Source organism: Schistosoma mansoni, chromosome W (assembly GCF_000237925.1).
Source record: "Schistosoma mansoni strain Puerto Rico chromosome W, complete genome".
Taxonomy (NCBI): domain Eukaryota; kingdom Metazoa; phylum Platyhelminthes; class Trematoda; order Strigeidida; family Schistosomatidae; genus Schistosoma; species Schistosoma mansoni.
The window spans coordinates 14,535,434-14,556,741 of NC_031502.1; the positions used below are offsets into that span (position 1 = coordinate 14,535,434).

The 21,308-nt window shown below is 32.6% G+C and overlaps 3 protein-coding genes across 3 annotated transcripts; all 3 read right to left on the minus strand.

Annotated features, from left to right (window-relative positions):
• Positions 1 to 1,186: 1,186 nt before the first annotated feature.
• Smp_175060 (hypothetical protein) lies at positions 1,187 to 4,480 on the minus strand (the record flags this gene model as incomplete). The annotated part of the gene is given in 3 exon segments (XM_018788667.1): positions 1,187 to 1,235; positions 4,049 to 4,272; positions 4,277 to 4,480. Coding segments are annotated over 3 exon segments (477 nt in total).
• A 638-nt stretch (positions 4,481 to 5,118) lies between these two features.
• On the minus strand, positions 5,119 to 13,282 carry Smp_096420 (hypothetical protein; the record flags this gene model as incomplete). The annotated part of the gene is made up of 2 exons (XM_018788668.1): positions 5,119 to 5,158; positions 13,155 to 13,282. The coding sequence occupies 2 exons, from the start codon at positions 13,280 to 13,282 to the stop codon at positions 5,119 to 5,121; spliced, it is 168 nt and encodes a 55-aa protein (XP_018654188.1).
• Positions 13,283 to 17,827: 4,545 nt separating this feature from the next.
• Smp_188230 (hypothetical protein) lies at positions 17,828 to 18,361 on the minus strand (the record flags this gene model as incomplete). The annotated part of the gene is made up of 1 exon (XM_018788669.1): positions 17,828 to 18,361. The coding sequence occupies one exon, from the start codon at positions 18,359 to 18,361 to the stop codon at positions 17,828 to 17,830; it is 534 nt and encodes a 177-aa protein (XP_018654189.1).
• Positions 18,362 to 21,308: the final 2,947 nt, after the last annotated feature.

The window sequence follows — 21,308 nt, forward strand, 5'->3', positions numbered from 1 at the left end:
CTAGCTTCAATTGACTCACGCTTTCAACTATGATAAATACTAAATCTCCACAAAACCCCTTCTGATAATTAATAAGGATCTGTTCAGATTAATTAACAGCAAGTCAGTCACGTGTATATAATTATGACAGTAAAACAGAAAGCTTCTTTAGTGCTATTATATTTATTGAAACATATACACTTCAGTGCTTGATTGACATAAATTATACTTATGAGATTTAATAGAGATAGAATAAATGAAAAAAGAAAGTGGTTTGTAAAGTTACGAATTAATTTAATGATTTCCAAATAAAGATTTTTTGGGGAATTGGGGTTAATTTTTCTTTGATGAACTCTGAGTACACAATTCACACTTTATTGCATTGTATAAATAGTTAGTTTTACTTCAAAGTTTTGTAACTAAAGTAAGGATTGAAGATGAGCTAGTGCGAAAGAAATGTGAAAGCGTTTTGTTGTATGAAAATGCATGAAAACAAATAAGTTTGAGAGATTTAAGTAGTAGTTCATTTTAAATTTGCTGAATGTGGTTTATTGTTCGAAGATGAAGTAGCTCAATATGATTCATAAGGACGTGTGTTATAATATCAGCAATGTATTTCATCAAAATATAAAAGAAAATTCGTCTTCACTACGTGAGTTAAACACGTTTGATGTAGATGATTCTGATGTATAAAGTGGGCTAAAGTTTGCCTCTACAAAACCTTGACTACAATATTTATTTAGGCTTGGTTTCCATGGGTTAAATCTGGGTGAGTGTACTGAATTAAAGTCAGAATCAGGGCAATACTTAACTGTTTCACATGTTTTCCAGTTACCCTTTGAATATATGAACTGTTTTCTTTTCTCTGATAGTCTACAGAAGCGGTAAAATTCAAGAAAATGTATAACATTGGGCACTGTAGTAAAAAGCAAATAAAAGCTTTGGAATTTATAATTCCTTGTTAAAAATTTAAGTATATTTATTGATACTAAAATCCTCACAAGGTGATTTCCTACGGTTCATTGAAGCTTATGTTGTAATCTCGTTTTATTTTGGACAATACAGCATTCTAGTAAATAGTCCCTTATCCACAGTCTTATATCCGCTATCAATTATCAAGCAATAAAGTATTTACTATGGCTATTAGTTCACCAGCACTTATAGTTGAGCATCAGATCCCAAAGAAATCCAAAGACGTGTCCTTGTTCTAAGTTTTTAAAAATTTAATTTTCAAACATAATAAAGGTGATAATAACCTGAAAGGATCAATAACAAACTTAAGAGTCGTTAATTTGAATGAAGACAGTATCACGAAATAAGTGTCGGCCAGATTTACTAGAACAGATATTCAGTTGTTAGTTTTATATGGTAATGTGCATTGATAAACAGGTATTAGATATCTTTATAATTCAAAATGTCCACAAAAGTCATTGAAACATATTTCACATTCATATTAACATCCTCTTAGAAACACTAAGTCACAAGATTTATGGGTTAACAGATTTACTGCTAAGCTGCAATTACTGAACTTTCTATTGAAATTTTATCATATTGATTATACCTAACTTTATTTACTACTCTTCATACTCCCGCTATTTCTATCTTAATACCTTCTAACTTTTATGAGTAATTTGAATCTGAGAAAGAGAAATTATGAATCTTACTCTTTGACCATTTACGGTAGTCTATATTTTGCGGAATTCACTGCACTTTCAAACCAGTGAGCATTGACCCCAAAAAATGTGATGAAACCTGTCTAGCTAGTCAGCAACATTCAAGTTAGTTCAGAAAGATGTTTTGAAGACTGAGCTTGCAAAAAAATTATGAGTAATTCGAATTGTCATTAACTAACTGATTTGAAAAGTAAATCCTCTTCATGTTGTAAAACTACAGAATGAATTATAGTCATAAAAACTAATAGTAATAATAGATTTATTTTCTTCATAAGATTGTCCATGGATTTGCTACTCTGAAAGATGGCTTTTTTATTCGGTGATTAAAAGTCAATTTCAAAACCAATTTTTTATCAGCAGCTTTCTGGAAATATGAGTTTTCTATTAACTGTGACTCAGATTCAGTGTTTAAATCTTCTTATCACGCGCAAGATGATACTCTTAGGTTTCCTGTGTCTTTGTGACGCAAGGTTATTAACATTATAATTAATATTATTACCTTTCAAGGTCTCTGCGACTTGAACTAATTCGGAACTAAAATGCGAATTATTGGCTTTTGTTGAGGTAATTATCATTTCAGTTCCAATTTGTTTGACCTAATCCAGTGTTTCATAATAAATTAATCAACCAGTTCAGTGACTTACAGGGCTTACCTATTTATAGTGGTGCTTCCAGAAAAGAAATGAGGAATCTTTTTGTTCTCTATACGAACTGACCGTTAATGTACTATACTCAGCTGAATGAAGTATCCTCTGTTCAGTCATTTCTCTTTTCAAAAGAAACGTAATCTAGCTGTCTCAAGAAAAACACACTTCTGACCTTTTATTAAAGTTTTTGACGAATTGTTTTCAATAAAATCAAAAAAGTTCCTTGACAGATATTGAAACCTGACGGATTTGATGACACGGATCTTGGATTCAGACTTTGACTTTTATCTTTTGTTGTTCAGTTTTTAAGTAGCTTTATTGTTATGATGCTTTCATTCTCCTTGGAGAATATATATATATATATAATTTTGATGACAGTTGGTCAATCGACATAATGAAGAAATATCTTTACGTTATGTTGCTTTGTAACAACAACTTGTAGCAACAAATGAATACAAGATGTAACTTACGGTTGATTATTCACAGCCACTTTTAATGGTGTTCATTCTTTGAGTTAATAGCTTGCATAAACTGCATCCTAATAAATGTATTCAGCTCAAAAATTTATCCAGTGCTCTTAACCAAGAGACGATGAATACTGAAGTAAAATGGTAGTAAATAATTACCCGTATATAGGCGATAGCTCTAGCTGGTAATATCATCAATAAAATACACATCCAAGTAAGTTTCATGATTTATTTTCGAGTCTTTTATTATACACAGAATATTGTAGTTAGGATACTAAGTGAATAGTCTTACAGAAAATCAGACTTCGTTCGGGAATCTTGCGTCCCAACCAAGTATAAATAACAAATTACGGTAAGTGTTCATAGTTTTATGCAGTTATATCAGCATTTTCGTGTTTTGTGCCACTCAAACATGATCCATTGTGAGGCTACATTGAATCTCACTCGCTGTACAAAAAACTTGTGAGACAAAATACAAAATCATGTTTGGATTCTGTGTGACGTTTGATCAGTAAAACATTCGGTAAAATAATTCTAATGTAAAATCTTGTTGTATTTTCACTATTTCAGTGATACACAATATTCGTTGACTAGACAGTAAAACCTATATTTGAATAAGACTACTTACTTAACAGGTTCTTATTGTCATCCATTTTTGTGTTGTTTGTTTGAATCTTTCCACTGGTGTTTAGGACTGCAGGTACATCCAGTTGACGAATCCCAAGTAGGATGGAACGCGCGTCCTGGTTTCCATTACTAGCCATCATTCATCTCTTCTTATAAGGTTTCTATTGTGTTTTTGATTTTATCATTGTCTTTAGTAAGCCTCAGTTTCTCACTGCCCTTTGTCCAGTTCTCTCAGTTATGGGCATACCCCTTAAATATGTTAACAGGTAACTAAGATCAGTGGCTCTGTAGACAACGCGCTGGCATTTAAACTAGAAGGTACAAGGTTCAAGACAGTGAACATTACCGTTGTAACTAAGGTACATTCAATTAGCGAATCCTTAAAAGGACGAAATACACGTCATAAAATATAATACCAACGTTGGAAAAAATTTAAAACATTTTTGATTTTTATCAATACTTGAAAAATCCATATATTTTAAGTTCTTTACTTTAATTTATTTCTTAAATTGATAATATTTTTTAGTTATTTAAGTAGTAGTTTTGACCAGTTAAATGCTTATTTTAAACTCTACTACTCTAGTTCCTATATCTTTATTTATTCAGATATATTAAAGACACGAAGAGAAACTAAACTATGGCTTTTGTAACTTACCCACATTTGAAACTCAGGGGTTGCTTTGAAGTTGGTTGATATATAGGATATGATGCCCTTGGGGTCGATTCATCTAACGACTCATAGTCTAACAAACTATGGCTCATATTGTTCTCCATATGGTATGTTGAACATGAACCATACGGTTTGCAAATTTTAAATTTATCTGAAGAATAGTTTGATGGTGAAAATGTCGCATGTGATTTTGTGTGTTGACTATTATATTCATATTTCACATTGGACACAGGATTGTTCATTTTGTAACACGGTTGCTGTAACACAGCTTTTTTCACTATAACGACTGGAGTCTTGCCAGTTTTCACCTGATGGTATAGAAGTTGTTCTTGAATGACCAACTAGACCAGGAATGGACTCCAATGGAAGCATACTTTTTGGACCATGCGTACGCGAATCAATTTGAACTAGACCCATTCGGAAACCCATAAGCTGTCTTTCTAACTCATCTTTTTCTTTAGTGATTCTTATTAGTTCATTTCTGGTCAAATTAATAAAATTAAAAAAACCTGTAATTAATGGATTGGTATCGTGAAATATCCTTCAGCCTTTAAATCGTGTATCAACAAATTAACTCCAAAATAAAGTGAAAATTGTTAAATAATGTACCGAGCAAAACATAATGGATAGAAACTATTTTTTCCATATCCGTCTTGGATTTATCGATTTATTTGTGGTTAGTGTAAATTAAACAGAAGACAATTAAGTGTATCTCTTTTTTGAACAAAACTTGATAAAGTATTTTTCATAACAACAGCTATACTATATAAGAACTCTCGTCTAAATTAGCTATACTACTTACAAATGTTGAACACACTCATTGAAAGTTTACTGGGACAAAAAGTATAAATTTAGAAACTCATCTAAATCATTGGTGGTTCCTCTAGATGGGTAAAATACGATGGTATTAAGATATGTAAATAATTGTTCTTGCAGGATTAGATGATATTTTTCCTAGTAACTATGTGGTTAACGAATTTAAAAAGAAATGATATTATTAATAGTTTATCATTCAATTCAATGGTCTTGAAAATTGCTAAACTATATTTACATCATTACTCAGAATCTTTTAATAAAACAATATCTTCAAACATTCTTAAAAAGTTATAACACAATTTTAAAAGTAGTAGTAGTAGACAAAAGAGATGAAATCAGTCAGTTAGCTGGTCAACTATAGTTATAGACAAATATCTACCCAGTACTTTAAGAATCAATAAACAACAATACCACTGGGTGGCTGCTATATTTGCGTTCAGGAATTCAGTGGTTACGAATATGAAACTTTTGTTGGCTATTTTAAACTGATTTCCGAATTATGTCGACACGCTGATGAATCTCATTTTCGTTCATAATTGATCACATATCTTCGTTCTCACTTATATTTAATTTTGCAAATATTAATTTAGAAGGGTATTTTGTGTTATACACTAGTAATTGACGGTTAATTAAAAGAATGTAGGTGAAGGAGAATTTAAACTGTATGTTCAGAGGCTAAAAATCTAGCTTTCAAAATACAGAACCTCAGCCGTTATAATGAATACCAGTTCAGAAATTATTACTGTAAAAAGATATGTTCGCTTAGGTTCTCTCACCTGGACTTCATTTAGTAAGATCATGCTATTGATTCAATGGAAAGACTAGCATTTTTTAAAAATGTAGATAAATTTCACAAGAATTATTGAATAATTAGTTGATAGATTCCATATTATATTAGTTTAATGCTCTCTGTATCTTGTTTGTTAGAATCTAGAACTTTGGTAATACATAACGTTTTTAACGATAAAATACAACAATAATGATTATTCTACTATTGGTTAATTCACTATTTTAAGACTAACCAAATCAAGCTCTTTTTAAAGAGAATGATTTTCAAACCTGCACAGGGGTAATGTTAATAGAATAAATGGACGTACTACGCTGGTTAGTGACAAAAGGTTCCTCACATGTCCTGAGGAACGAAAGTTTGATGAAAAAGAATCTAATCTAATCAAAAAAGGAAATAAACCCAGACCAGTTTATTCGAATACTAAATGATGCTCATTTTATTTCGACAACGTGGAAATCACTTTAGGTAGTGACATACAGAGAAAAACCAGTCAGATGATACGATGTCCTAATGGTTCACAATAATATGTATTCAAATGTGTTTGAGATTTAGTAAGTAGATTATCTACCCAGTTATGATTAACGTATGTATACTCCTCTTTTGGTTATTCCGTTCACTTATAAATAATGAAGGGTTGTTAGTACTATTGTGGATTGTCTTACTCAGCCTTGCCTTCACTTATTGTCTGGTTGATTTGAACATGAGTTAATTGTGTACGTAGGTTCTGAACTGGTCTGAAGGGCGTCGAAACATTATAGATCTATGTTAATCTTCAGTCAAGTAGTGACAGATAATCTTATGTAATACCAATACCAATACTATCTTCACAATCCATATATAAAACCTTTAATATACGGTTTTTTACTGATAATCTGCTGAGCCCTAAATACATATTGGCTAAGATAATGGGTAGTAGGTCAATTTTATGAATAAAATTTATCTTCAACTCAAATGTAGAACAATCACTAACAGAAAGAACATTTGCTTCCATAAATGTTAGTTTGATTTATCTATTACGTAATGTGGAGTGATAAAGTTGGAACAGAATCAGTTAATTGTCCGGAATAATTCACAGGTAAGCCCCAGCCTATAAGAGCTTTTTCTTCCATCACTTCTGTTATCATGCTTAGGTTCAGTTTCAGTAGGAAAAAGAAGGAGGCTTGATCGCCTGTGTTAGTCCTAACAATGGTGGTCTCTCAGTTGATCCAACTTTCTCTTGAAATAGTCGACGGACGGAACCCCAACCACGTGCTGAGATGATAAATTCCACTCGTTGATGACTCGATGGGGAAGTCGATAGTCAGTTGACAAGTAATTTGTCCTGGGATTGTGAACTTTTTGGAGTGTTCTCGTAAATTTTCTGTTTTAGAAGACAAGAAAAATGAGGACATATCAGGTGCAAATTTATCACTAAGCAATTTGAAAACTGTAATCAAGTTGCCTCTAGTTCTTCGATATGACAACGGGAACAGGTTTAGCTTGACCAGCCTAGCATCATACGGGAGCTTCGCTATTCCGAGAACCAGCTTAGTTGCTGTTCTCTGAACCTCTTCCAAAAGCTCACTATCATTTTTAAACTGGAGCTAGCCGCTTGTATGCAGTACTCAAGTTTAGGACGCACGAACACAAAAGCAAATAAGTAAAATATCATTTAGGGCGTAGATGATAGCTAGCAAAAAGCAATCGAAAACGGTGAGTCAGTCGACTGCATAAGAGCTGCTGAATTTTAAGACGTTAGTAAGAATTTAAAATATATTGTATTACCCTATACGAATGATGAATAGTATGGGTCCCAAAGATTTTTATTAGCTAACGGAGCCGCAAATCACACATCATAATATATGTTTTCATACTAACTTTATAGTTTCAGGAGTATCATTGGTTTGTAGTAATGAGGTTAAGATACTGTCTGTGAAATTTCCTGTCTTTGTTAGACCCACCATGTTATTCTCTAATCGTAATAGTTGGAAAATATATGAAAAATGCTATGCTGTCTGAAATTTCGGACCATTTATAGATCAGTAATTCTAAAACTTTGGAAGCTACAAACATGAATTAGACCTTTCAACTTCTCTTTGCGCATCGTATCCATGACAATCTTACAGAGAAAAGGTCAAATACGGATGAACTCATGTTAACTTAAAACTGTTCATGGATTATTTCTTAGTCGTTTTCACCGAAAAAAGTTTTTCTTTTCGGAATTTTCGTATTTTTATGTATCACCGTATTTTTTTATTTTCATAATATATTTTTCATTATTCGTATAAAAAACGCAGTATGAAACCAATGCCTTCAATCACATTTTTCAACAAAGGTTCGTTTTCCCACGTATGTGCCACGCCTTTATTTATTATGCTGAGAAATAAGTTTTGATCCCTTTTTTTGAAAAATATTATTAGTTCCCCTAGTAACATCTTGTAATGCTTCGCAATAAAAAGTAAATTCAATTTGTCGTTAAGGCGTTTTTAATTTAAAAAAATATTTTCAGACACACGTTTTGTATCTTTGATTGTTTTTGTTTTGACTGGTTCACATTAGTAAATTTTGTGTATCAGTGCCCCTTAGTTTCTCTAATCATTTTTTCTCAGTCATCATTTGATAAAAACTAATCTTGGATATTAGGCACTTAGGCAGTTCTTACGGTGTTGCGCCTCAGCGAACAGACCGCCTGTCGCAGCTATGCTCAGAGAACTTTATTTCTAGCAAAAATTAATTTTAAACGTAAGGAGAAACACTGTCCGATATGACAATATAAACAACATTGCTATTAGCTATAATTGAAGAGGCTCTATGCAACTGTTGTTAATTCTGGAGTATATGTTTAGACACATATCATGTTCTAGTTTGAGCACACATTTGTCTTTGTTTTATTGAAGGTAGAGAACCACGGCAAGAGACCAGTTCCATCATGAGAAAGTTAAGAATATATTTCACGAACAACTAGAGAAGGAGTTAGTTAACTGTAAAAGTGAAATCCACCCCATGATAGCTTGGCATGATATCCAAAAAGTTATGGGAACAGCAGTGATATCCACCAGTAACTTAAATCATTAGGTTTGGAAAAATCCATGGATTTCAGCCCCGTCTACAGAACTGGTAGATTCTTGGAAACTTATCCCATTTGGTTCTGAACACGATGAGGAGTGGAGGCAGCTTAGACATAGGTTAATAAAAAATTTACGTAATGATTGTGAGTAGTGGTGGGTAACAAAAGCGGAAGAGATGTAAAAGACAATAGTGATGGATAACAGTAGACAACTGTTCAGACTTATCAAAGAAACATGTATTAAAGATGCGTTTGTTAGTGAAACTATCCCAAAATAAGACAGGACTATTATCCACCCTAATTCCAGGAGATCGGATCGGCTGGCAAAACAACAGGGGACTGGCCTTGAGCAGCACTTCAGTTACCTATTCTCTCCAAGTAAACTCACGGCATAGGCGAGGTATCCGCCCTCCAACCGAAGGAGGAGTTCACTGAGTAGCAGTTCTTTCTGTTTTGAATGTGAAACGTGAGTATTAAGAGTAGAGGATATTTGTAGGCTACTGGTATTCTTTTACAAGTTTCGACGGGGCACTGCAGGTGTATTTTGGGGCAACACGGTAAGTAAAGCCTGTGTTAGTAACAGAGTACTAGGTGAAGACAGGAAATAGATTGATGAAGTAGTAAATCTTCATCAACTGCGGTGGTTGGGACATGTATTACGTCTCTCCAATCACCGCCTTCCTCTAGGGGCGATGATTTTTGATTTAGGAGTGGGCTGCAAGAAAGCTAAGGGCGGCACTATCAAAACATGGTATCAGTCCATGTAGTCACTGATAATTGGACTTAGCCACGTTAACAGGTGTATACCACCTGGTTGGGGTGTGTGTGATTATCGTTACCAGTGGTTAGAGACTTTGAATGGTATGAATCAAAATCGTTTTCATTGGCTCACGCGCAGCCATTCTTTGTTTCCCCCCAAATCCTGAGATTCTAAATTCCTCATAACCTTTTTTGTTTCACTAATTTGTATTTTATTTCCGAGTCGTATCTACGATCTTCTTTTTTTATTAACACTGACACCGTTACTATCTCTGATATTCTAGGAAATAACCTGACAACTTCATCTCTCTTTGCTAATGACGTATGGCGACTTGAACCGATCTACATATGTACCAGTTCCTACGTTGTGACTGACTGAGTGATTGATTTAATGATCATCCAATTTCTGGTAAACAAAAATACATATCGATAATATGTATATAGATTATGATAAGGACCAATATATGTTCCTGTGGATTAGTATTTTTAAGACTAAAAAAACTGAAGTGACACCTTTCATTCGCTGAGAGTAATAACTAGCATTCATAAGTGACTTCACAGCTCTCGTTATCAGCAATATGACTTAAAATGAGCACTTTTAACAAGTGAACGAAACGACTATATAACATAACCCAGAAATACATGAATTTGAAAACACATAGGGAAAATGCTTTGGAAAAAGAAATCAAAGGAGTTTTATTATGAATATTAAAGGAACAAAGATTTCAAAATAGATATACGAGTCGTTTTTAACACCAAACTGAGGATTATTGATCAGTTGTTGGTTAATGTTTTTCGTTTTTGGTGAGCACTTCCCATATGTTACTATAATGATTAATAAACAGTTTGATGATTTGAAGAGTAATACCCAGAAATGTTTCATTTCGTTGTAGGCTGATAAAAGTTGTTATCAATTTTGAAAATAACTTCACATTTCATTGCCTCAGCCCATATTTTACTTAACCAGACCACTTTCCTTGTAAAAAGCATTTTGCAACATCCCATATTTTTTAAATCAAACATATTATGTTTATTGTATAGTTTTTGGCGGCTACCTTACTTTACTAACGGCACTAAATTGTATTCTTTTTGAAAAAAATCTGTCAAGTTCATCTAAGATTACCTTATCACTAATTTTACAAAATATTATTGAACATATCAGATTTACTTTTACCATAGTTGGTCTCGACATTTTGAATCTTTCTTGATACCTAAAAATGTCATTAAGATTCAGTTATTATCAAAATAAACAAATTTTTAAAGTTAGATTTATTGTATGACGTCTCGTTCTCACTAAAGCTTGGAATACCATCTCAAAGTGTTTTAGTTTACTGAAAGACTAGGTACCGGATGTAAAGAACAAGTGAATATACTTTAGGATTTCATAGAACTATATAATGGTATCATAGTCCAATGAAGTATTACACTTTTTCAGAGAAACATGTCTTTCCAAATATCTTCAGCTCAGAAAAATAATTATGCATAGCAGCTAAATCCTTAAGCGCTATTTAAAGGAATTGACAGGTTAATCTACCAATTTTATCAATAAACTCTTTGTGAAAAGGTTGCTTCAACTTATCTTGCTATTACTAAGAATCGCGGTAGTATTCTGTGTATGAGGCATGTAAAACAGACTTATATATTTACAAACTAATTGTATTAATAATATGCATCTCGAAAATAATCAAGAGCGAACCTCAATCATATGTCTCCATCATTAAGAAAGTCGAAAACAATTACAGCTAGTGATAGCATGAATTTTATATAATATGATTTTCTAGTGACAACTGTTGTAACTTTAAACGTCTATTGGTAATCCACTTCAAAAGTCTCATTCTAAACTGCCTTTCCTTCTAATGGATAGTTAGCATCGTAACACATCTTCCAATTAACCAAGTAAGAATTTGTGCTATGAACTGATTTATTTCAAACCAATCTTAGGGAAAAATTGGCATACATGCGGTGAGATTTCTACATAATTAAAGCAGACTTTTGGAAAATGACAGATCATCCAAGAAGAAAGAACAGAAGGGCAGAAAGAATATTCATAAAACAGTATTCTTCGAACATTCAGGACAACTACGGCATCCAAAGTATTTTTAAGTGGTTTTTAAGTAAACTTCCAACTTTTAACACATTTTTAGTAAACCTTGGGAAACAACGTTTCTATCAAATCGGTCAAATAAGACAAGAAAAATGAAATCTTCGACGCATAATAAACTTATTTAGAACACAAACATCTGAGTGTCATCAGCAATCCGTTTGTTGTCTACAGGCCCTTTGAACTGATCCTATAGACCTAAAGAGTTGTTACATGAAAAAAGTTTTCGAGCAAACATTAAATTCAGGGGCTTTATTTCTTGATGTATCACAAAATCTATCCGTCAAATTCCAGTAGAATTTCCTTCTTTTTAGCCTTTCGTATTACATCTTCAATTTTTCTTAGTTTCGAGGGATTACTCGATTGAATCTCATTAAAATTGTTTCATTATGAGTACAAATATTAATGCGAACTTTAGGATAACAAGTGATAACATCAATAATGTTTTGCAACGAAGCATTTGTAAATAAATCAGAGATTGTCATTCTAGACATGTTTTATGACCTTAGATGTTTTCCTAAGTGTAGCTTCTATGTTTAACTTTTCTCATTTGATGATAGGTGCATAAATTTTAGGGTTTCAATATAAGTTTACCAAAACACGATTCATATAATGATCGGAACTAAGATGAACTCGTCTTGCATATTCTGAAGTCATTAAGGAAAGTTGGACTTAAGACAGCATCAAAATGAATAGGGAGATTGAATAGATTTTGGGGACCAGGTGATGAGAGAAAACTGCAATCTCGTGGATTAAAATCGACAAATACGATTAAAGTTGAACCAATGAGGAAAGTTGAGGCAAATTCAATGAATTTATCTGGGTAATGAGGTTGTGTGACCCGCAATCATCTCAATATAAAGGTAACTATGTTTGTTCGAGTGTTTCTGAATGCATTTCAGAGTTAGACAGTCTATAAAATCGCTCAAAAAACTAATACTTACATAATTAGATTGTCACCATTTATATTTACAAACATAACTACATAACCACTTCACACTTTCCTTTAAGTGGAATGATCCTGACGACAAATCTTGAGATTCGTTAGTAACAAATTATTATCAAACAGATCATTTAACCAGGATTCTTGATTTACAATTCAACTACGATTACATTATATGCTAAGCTCAGGAGAAATAAAAAATAACTCACTTTTCCTAAGAGTGATCTGCCGTTGGAAAACCGTATTTCCGCGATCGACACTAACTTTACTCTTTTTAATGAATAATCCTAGATAATTCATTGCCTCATTAAACTTTATTGCGTTTTATAAACTGGTAGGTTGCAACTGTTGTGTGTAAACACAGGAACAAATTATACGGTTATTTGACATCATCATTAAAACAAAGAGAAACTAGTTAACTTGTTGATAGTTAAACTATTAGAAAATAGTAGCACAGATTTTTAAACAAGCCACTGGTCATTTTACATCTTATAAATTAAAATATCTTGAAGGACTTTAGTTTAAAATTGTTATGCGTTTGTCCTTAACTGTAAACAACAGCATAATGAACAGTCACTAAGATAAGTTTAAACATACAAATATTAAAGTATGATATAATACCATAACTTTAATTACCTCATTTGATGATATTGGCGGGCACCAATTTCATCTGTTTGATAAAGTGTATCGATGTATATTTGATGTCTGAACAACCACTGAATTTCAATTGTAATAGTACCTGTTTTAGGATTTAAAATTCCCATATTTGACTCAGTTAACTGTGGAAAAAACAAAGAACAAAAGAGAAATGCTTTTCTGGAATTCATTTGAGTTAAAACCGTTATCGGTAAACTTTAGTTGCATTGTATGTAATGATCTTTACTTTTCTGCTTCCCTAGAGAATTTACGGTAATAAATACACTTTTGCGGCATGTACAAAATATGTTCGTTAGATGCATTTAAAAGGTCATTTTTAAAAAATAGAGAGAACACAAGAATTATCTTATTCATAGAGCTAACTGGAATGTCTCTGTAGGTTAACATACTTATAAATTCATCAGTTACGTCATCTACAGTGTGTTAGAAAATGTTTACCACTGATCAGGTCCTGTAAACTTATATGCACATTTTAAAATCTTCGGTAGTATACAAATACATGATAAAAGTCAAATCATGAAAACCGTAATCGATAAACTGCGTGTTCATGGTATTTGGCGTAACATCAGTACGTCCGACTTTATACTTATTGTTCGAAGATCAATTAAATTTTTTTAATGAATCGTGAAAATGAAAATAATGATCCATCGTGTTTAACCTTAAGTATTTTAAATAAATCTTAGTTTTTAAAAACTTGATACTGATCATTCAAGGTATCTTTCAACCATATTTATTGTGTTAAATATTTATATTTAACATAATGGTTGATTTGTAACAAAACTTGTTGGCTGACAACTCTTCTGTTTTGAAATATATCCTGAGTATATATTTCTACACGACTCTGGTAAATTCTTCATATAGATTTATATAGTTCAGTTTATAGTGCTTATTGTTCCTCAGGTAACAGAAAACATGGGTCTTTTTAATTTTAGGAAACATCGACACAAGAACGTAGCAATATGTAGTATGATAAAATAGCTATTCTGTTTGACCATATATGAAATTCCATTCCAGGCAAAACTATTTTATTAATTACAATTCTGTGTTGGAAAATACTGTTATATCCCGATAACAATAGTGAATGGTAACTTTGGGATCCATTTATGAATCAATATTATGCACATATTTTTATCGTATAATTGCAAAATAACTAAATATTCATATCCATATTCCCCTTATCATAAGCTTCATTTTGACCTATAGACTATTACTATACGATTTACCATTCTTGAGTTATCTCTAGTCTATTAATTGCTGCCTCCCACATTCACAGCCACATTTGGCTAAATCTTGTACAAATGTTATTTCCTATTTTATTGGTACGATGTGGTCAGTCTGTTTGATATATAAACTCAGTATGTTTGAAATACAATGATTCACACCGCAGAGGCTGTTATTGGTGTTCTGGACTTAACTGGCTGGGCTAGGCAGAAAGCAGGACCGATACGTGCTCTAGAATGCTCGTACGGTTTTCGTGTGTCACTGTTTCAATCGATAATTTGCTGCTCTCTGATTGGCGGTCTTATCACGTCATTTATTAACGGGGCTTCCACTCGGCCACAAGATATAACAAATACAAAATAAATATCAAAACAAATGCGGTAAATAAATTCACTGAAAAAACACTTTATTAGAAAAAAAGAAATTTTTCATATTTTTGTTACGATTTTCGTTCTCTTCTCCATAGCTTTAAAGTTTTAAGATCTGGTTGTGCATTTACTGACTTTTGTTCACTTTTTACAACTGATTTTTGTCTTTCAACTTTCCACTAAAAGTTGAAACTTAAATAGGGTATTAAGTGGAATTAACTTAGAACTCTTATTAGTAATGATGAATGGAATTGGGATTTGTGAAAAACAAATTGATTCAGTATATTTTCTTTACATATATGTTTTGTCTATTTAAATCACGTGAATTTCGATGACAAAATATTTTGAACATTGTCGTCTAGAGTATACTGACGTGTAAATTAGAGTCCTTAAAGATAAAAGTCATTTATATTTCAGAAAGAAAATCAATACATTTGCTCAAAATTAATAAATTATGTTATTCTTTTTATCGCAAGAAATGTATGACGTTGACATTTTCAAGGACTGAAATGGAACAAAGATAATATAATCGTTCGTTTTCAAGTTTTGTTTGAACATTCTTACGAAAATTTATAGTTTTATTCATGATTAAGTATTTTAGCCAGGAACTGATTTTTTAACCCTCTTTAGAAATACGCCTACTTTCCTCATCGAGAACTGATCGGTTGAATATGTGATTATATTATAACCGCTTAGCTTGATACGCATGGATGATTTCTAAGTTTATAGTTTAATCTCTGCTAATCACCAAAATAACGAATATTATAAAGGAAACTAAAGTAGCGAACTATAACGTTTAAGTTTAATGAAATCTCGATGAATATGTAAAAACAATTGGTGCTGTAGATAAATAATAATTATTTTTTCATAGAGTTGAGATCAATGAGTCAATTGAAGCTAGACCACCATGGAAAGCCTGGAAGCAATGGAAAGCCGTTTCGTCCTATTATGGGATTCCTCAGCAGTGCTCATCCAAGATCCCGCACTCGCGAGATTCGAACCCAGGACCTACCAGTCTCACGCCAGAGCACTTAACCGATAGACCATTGAGCCGGTATCCGATGGTGTTAATGTCCAACTTCAACTGATCCACGAAGTTGAGCAACCGTTCACCAATTGTCTTCAGTGAGTTGATATCTCCCAACAGACCTGGTTGAACTCCACTGGTTACTGCTTCTCACTAGAACTCCAGGAAATACCTCATGGTAGGTCCTGGGTTCGAAACTCGCTAGGCGGGATCTCGAATGCGCACTGCTGAGGAGTCCCACAATAGGATGAAACGATAGTCCAGTGCTTCCAGGTTTTCTATAGTGGTCTAGCTTCAATTGACTCATGAATTAAACCATAAAATTACTAAAATATCCACATAACCTCTTCTGATAATATCAAAAATTCACCTTAAATTCATGAATTACATGGATATCTCTTAAATCATTTAAATGACTGTTCACAAAATCATGATTGGCTAAGCTTAGATGAACTCTCACCAAAATCAGCTAGGTCAAGTGGTGCTACTCGCTTCTGAATTATATTTCACTTCACCTTATTTAAACCATATATAATGTTTACACTACATCTTTGGTTGATTAATCTTAGTTTTCGTCAAAAAACGTGATTTCCTAGAATTCCATTATTAACTTCTAGCAGTTTTGATACAACTACTGGATTTCAATCCAGTATTTTGGTTTTCCTCTGAGGTGGACGTTGTAATCCGGGTTAAAATTAATCTTATATTTCCTCTTAAAACACAGATATTTACGCTTCAGATGTCTATTGATGTGAAGAATCAAAGATTCTTTGGGTTTGAAAAAATTATGAGCTAATCTATTGATTATGGACTAGAGATTACTTGATAAAATAAAGATAGGTTGTTGCAATGTAACCAAACATGGGCAAAGTCGGTTGTGTTTCTGGAAAGATAACTATAACACATGGTGAGCGTATTGAAAGTGAAATTTCATAAGGACGAATGTCGAGGAAATGCAAATCACAAATTTCATTATTCTGATTCAAGGTAGGATCTTTATCTAGACACTCAAAAAATAAAGAATATTCAAAGAAACAATTGGTCTCGACAGCCCTTTCTTCAATATCTACAATTATAAAGCCATAAACATTATGTTGCAGTACATATTATGTTAGGGTGTGGATGTAAAAGTTACAGTCGAAATAGTCAACGTTTTGGATTAAAAACAGTAGATCGCATACCGATTAAGTCTTCAGTGATGACAAAATGTGTTATTGATAAAGGTAGAAGGTTATATATGGATATTTTCCAAGAAGCTCGACTTCACAAGAATTTGGGTTAACAAAGGATTCATCTGAAAACTATTACCATTTTTTTTCAGAACGGTTTAGTTGGTCATTGAATGCAGTTAAAAGTGATGAGAAATACAAAGATAACAAACCGAATTACGATTAGTTAATTCTAGTAAGATTGTGATTGCATATAAAACAAGTCATCATCTGTTTGTTTTGAGGTAAAGTATTTGTATAGAGTCCAAACTGGTACAAAATGCATAGACATTTAGGGAACAAGCAACATTCTGATATATATTTTCTATGCCATATTGCAACTCAACTAGAATGCGTTATAATTAATGCGTCTTACGTTTTTGATAGTAAATGACCACAGATATAAAAGAGGAAACATGTTTAACGATAAGATTTTGAGACATGTGGAATTTCATATAATGGAATAAAGGTTGTAGTGTCATAAGTATGAAGTTATCGAAATGGAGCCAACGAAGCTCAACAAGATTTGTTGTTCCATCTGAGCCAGTATATATGTCTCAGATAACAGGTCCTAACAAAATTTCATTATCATAAAACATAATGCTGAATCTCCCCATCGAATTCACATCCCATGTTGCTGTGACTCATATAAGAAGCTCTTATACTTGGAAGTCCATATTCATATGATTGACCTTACGTTCACGTGAAAAGTGATGAACTTTATTCATCATATGTCTACTGTTGCGGTTGCGTAGCACATATTTATTTGACTTTATCATAGTATGTATGCATTAGAATACTCAGTGCATTTTTATCCACTCAAGTGGGTCAAACCGATAAAAAGTAAAAAAATAAAAAAAACATTTTTCTGAATGAACAGCGATCTTTTATCCGACAAAAATTGACTGGATCACTTACTTCTTGACATGTTATTTCCATAGCCACCTGCACGCTACTAATTTGATTAGCTTTCCTCAACAAACGTTTAGATATTTTATTACCTATGTCCATAACACTAGTATTACACAAACTTTGCAATAGTTCAGCATCATTATTTTTTAGTAAATATTTCGGCAAATTTCTAATTAGAAGAATATTCAAATTATTTTGGGGAACGTTTATTCCAGAATGTTGAAATCGGTTAGGTGACAGCGATTCGTTATAGAAATCCGACTTTTTGCATGCGATTTGTAAAATTTCCTTTCCAACTGGTTCAATAACACAAGAATTATTTTTGTTTGATTGATAACCTCGAATACGAAGTTTACAACCAAAGAGATACAGATAACCTATTGGTATAGTGCTCCGTTCTGAGTGAGAGTGTTTGTCTTGTATTTTTGACGATTTTTCACTAATTTTCATATATTCTGGTTCATGTTGCAAATCTGTTTTCTGCTCCGGAATTAGTCCTACTCTCGCTAAACGTGATGATCTATTCAGAAACAGCCTCCATGGAAGTGAGAATGGATCCATTATCAGACAACTGTCAACATGATTAAAATTGTCAAGATTATTGATAGGAAAATTAACCACCGTTAATCGTTCATAAAATATCATTTCTAATGTGATACAGAATTTTGATGAAACTGTGCTTAAAAGAAAAGCAACTGCTGATTGATGAGTACGTGCTTCACCCTTTTCCAAGTATTCACACGAACTAAATTTCAAAATATTGATTCGGCTTTTTTCTCCTTGTTTTAGTTGTTGTTGTTTTACTTCATTTGTTTGTTCGTCAAACGTGCAACAATGTGCTTTCAATGGCCACCCCTGTGATCCTATTAAAAACTTCATCAGCCCTGTATGACATTCACCTGGTAAATACGCATTACACAGTAGTCGTGTCCACTGTGTTCCGAGTGGTTTCTCAACATCATAGTATGTGTAATTATCTGTTTTATGCTGTGAAGTTTTTGTTAAGCATATTTCTACATCTGCACATACATCGTGGTTATTATCACTGTCAAAATTTAAATTTTTCAACACGTCACGATATGGTTCAATGTCAATGGTAAGAGCCCATGTATCACCAGCATATGAAAAATGATCAGTTTCAAAATGAATGGTATCTGGAAATGTGATTGTTTCATTATCCATTCGTCTTAATACAACAGAACCATTATTATGAGTTCTTTTTCTACCCTTTTTAAGTAACATATGGTTTGTAGGATCTTCAACTTGGTTTGCTTGTAGTTTTATACATACATGAGGGTTACGTAACCCTAATTCTATAATACACTTGCCGTCATCAAATAAAAAACGTTTTGACGATAATGTAGACAAATCTATGGCATTTTTACGTCCATGTCTGCAGCTTTCTTGTGTAAATGTACAGTTCGATTTGGAAAAACACTCATTCTGACTGAAAAAATTTCGATTTTTTATAGTGAATTCAAAATCTAACGTAATAGTTTTCCATTGTGTTGGACGTTTAGCTACATTATGGTCTGATTTATTGATTGGTATCTGTGATGATGTTATCAAAGTAGTTTCACAATTTTCGGATTTCTGCGTAATCAACTCCAAGTAAAAACCTAGATGCGTATCGGTCCTTTCGAATCTTACAAACCATTCGTGTTCAGCATATTGGAAAACTTGCGTCTCGACATAATTAACTAAACCACATAAAAGATGTGGTAGCAAGAGAAATGTAAATATTTGTGAATTCGCTGCATCATTTAAGTGAACGTAACGATGTAATGGACCAAAGCATATATTTCCATCATCATATTTTTGTTCTTTCTTTGTTATCTCGCATTGTTGTGATTCAAATGAATAAGTTCCTCGGGAATGAGGTAGATTTGTCATAGATTAATTTAATAATGAACGTTAAAGGCGGATACTAAACCATATTTTGTTCTTGTAAGTATTTTGGAAGAAATTTCACAGTGTATCGAGTTTATATGTCGATCTCAAATCTCAAATTCTAGTTGGCTAAGATTTGATTGGACCAACAGTGAAGTGAAAATCATTGGATGATAATATTTGTCCTCATATAATAAGTTACTCAACAAAAGTAAACAAACTTGACTCTTGACCAACAAGTCATTATGATAGTCTCATAGTTTGTTTAAAGTAATGAAGTTTATTTATATATAGGCGCTCTCATTGTGTTAAACATAGATTAGTGAATGATATTGAATATATCAGTCATTATACTTTTTAGGCATTGTTTAGTACTCAAAGAAGGTTTATTTATGAACTGTAACATTATTTTTTGAAAAGCCCTCCGAATGTACTGGTATAAATATAGTATGGATTAATAACTATCCAAGCATTATCTAACAACAGAAATAGTAGTTACGAGAAACCCATATTCAGTGATCTGACGGATTCCTTGTTTCATATATGTTCTATCCAATCTGGTAGTATTCGTCAAACATAATAAAATATTTTAAGTAAATAAATGCAAAAATTTGGACATTGTATGTTCTCAATTAAAAAAACAGACATTCTTCTACACCATGCTGGAATTAAACGACTCAAAGCATTTTTTCTAGATTCTTCATATATAAACAATCCATCCAGTCGACTGATAAAAAAGTGAAAGAAAATAGATAATCAGTCAAAAAGTAGTCATTTTAATCATCAGTTTTCGAAGTCAACATAGTTATCTCTGACATGCTGACAGTGTTGCTAGTTTTTGGAGAACCAACGACATTTCTCGATTTTAAAAACTTCCAACGAAAGTATTGTTGGTGAAAATTCATGTGGAGAGGCTATTTTGTTTTCTAGAAAACTACAGCAAAATATAAAGGACTTGAGCGATTACGATTCAAATTCTTCAAAATAATTTCAAAATTTTACCTATCGAGATTCGTATACGTTTTGTAGTTTATTTTTCATTTAAAGCAAAGTTTGAACCCAGAGGCTATGGCCACTTCACGTAGTCTCTAACCGCAGCATATATAGTCATATGTAGCAACGTAGTTTGGTTATTGTAAATTTCCATACATTTTGTAAATGGTGAAAATTGAAATAGTTTATCTAATAGGTAAGATTTTGGATTCTTGGATGGCAGTCGGACTGACGATGAAGTGAAAATGTGGTTGTGAAAAATATGAATTTGTGATGTTTATGTATTTCGAACTGATTAGTCTACTTAATTATGCTGCATATTAAAGTTAAAGCTGAATACATAAATGTGGCAACTTTCCGAAGCGTCACCCAATGAAGAGAAACTTAATCGAGTTATAGAAATCATTTTATTATGTTATATAGCTGAAAAATGGGTAGGAAAAGTTTTGTCATGCTTCATATCCGTTGAAATTCATCTGAAAATCTCCGTGAACATTCAAAACCTCTATTCACG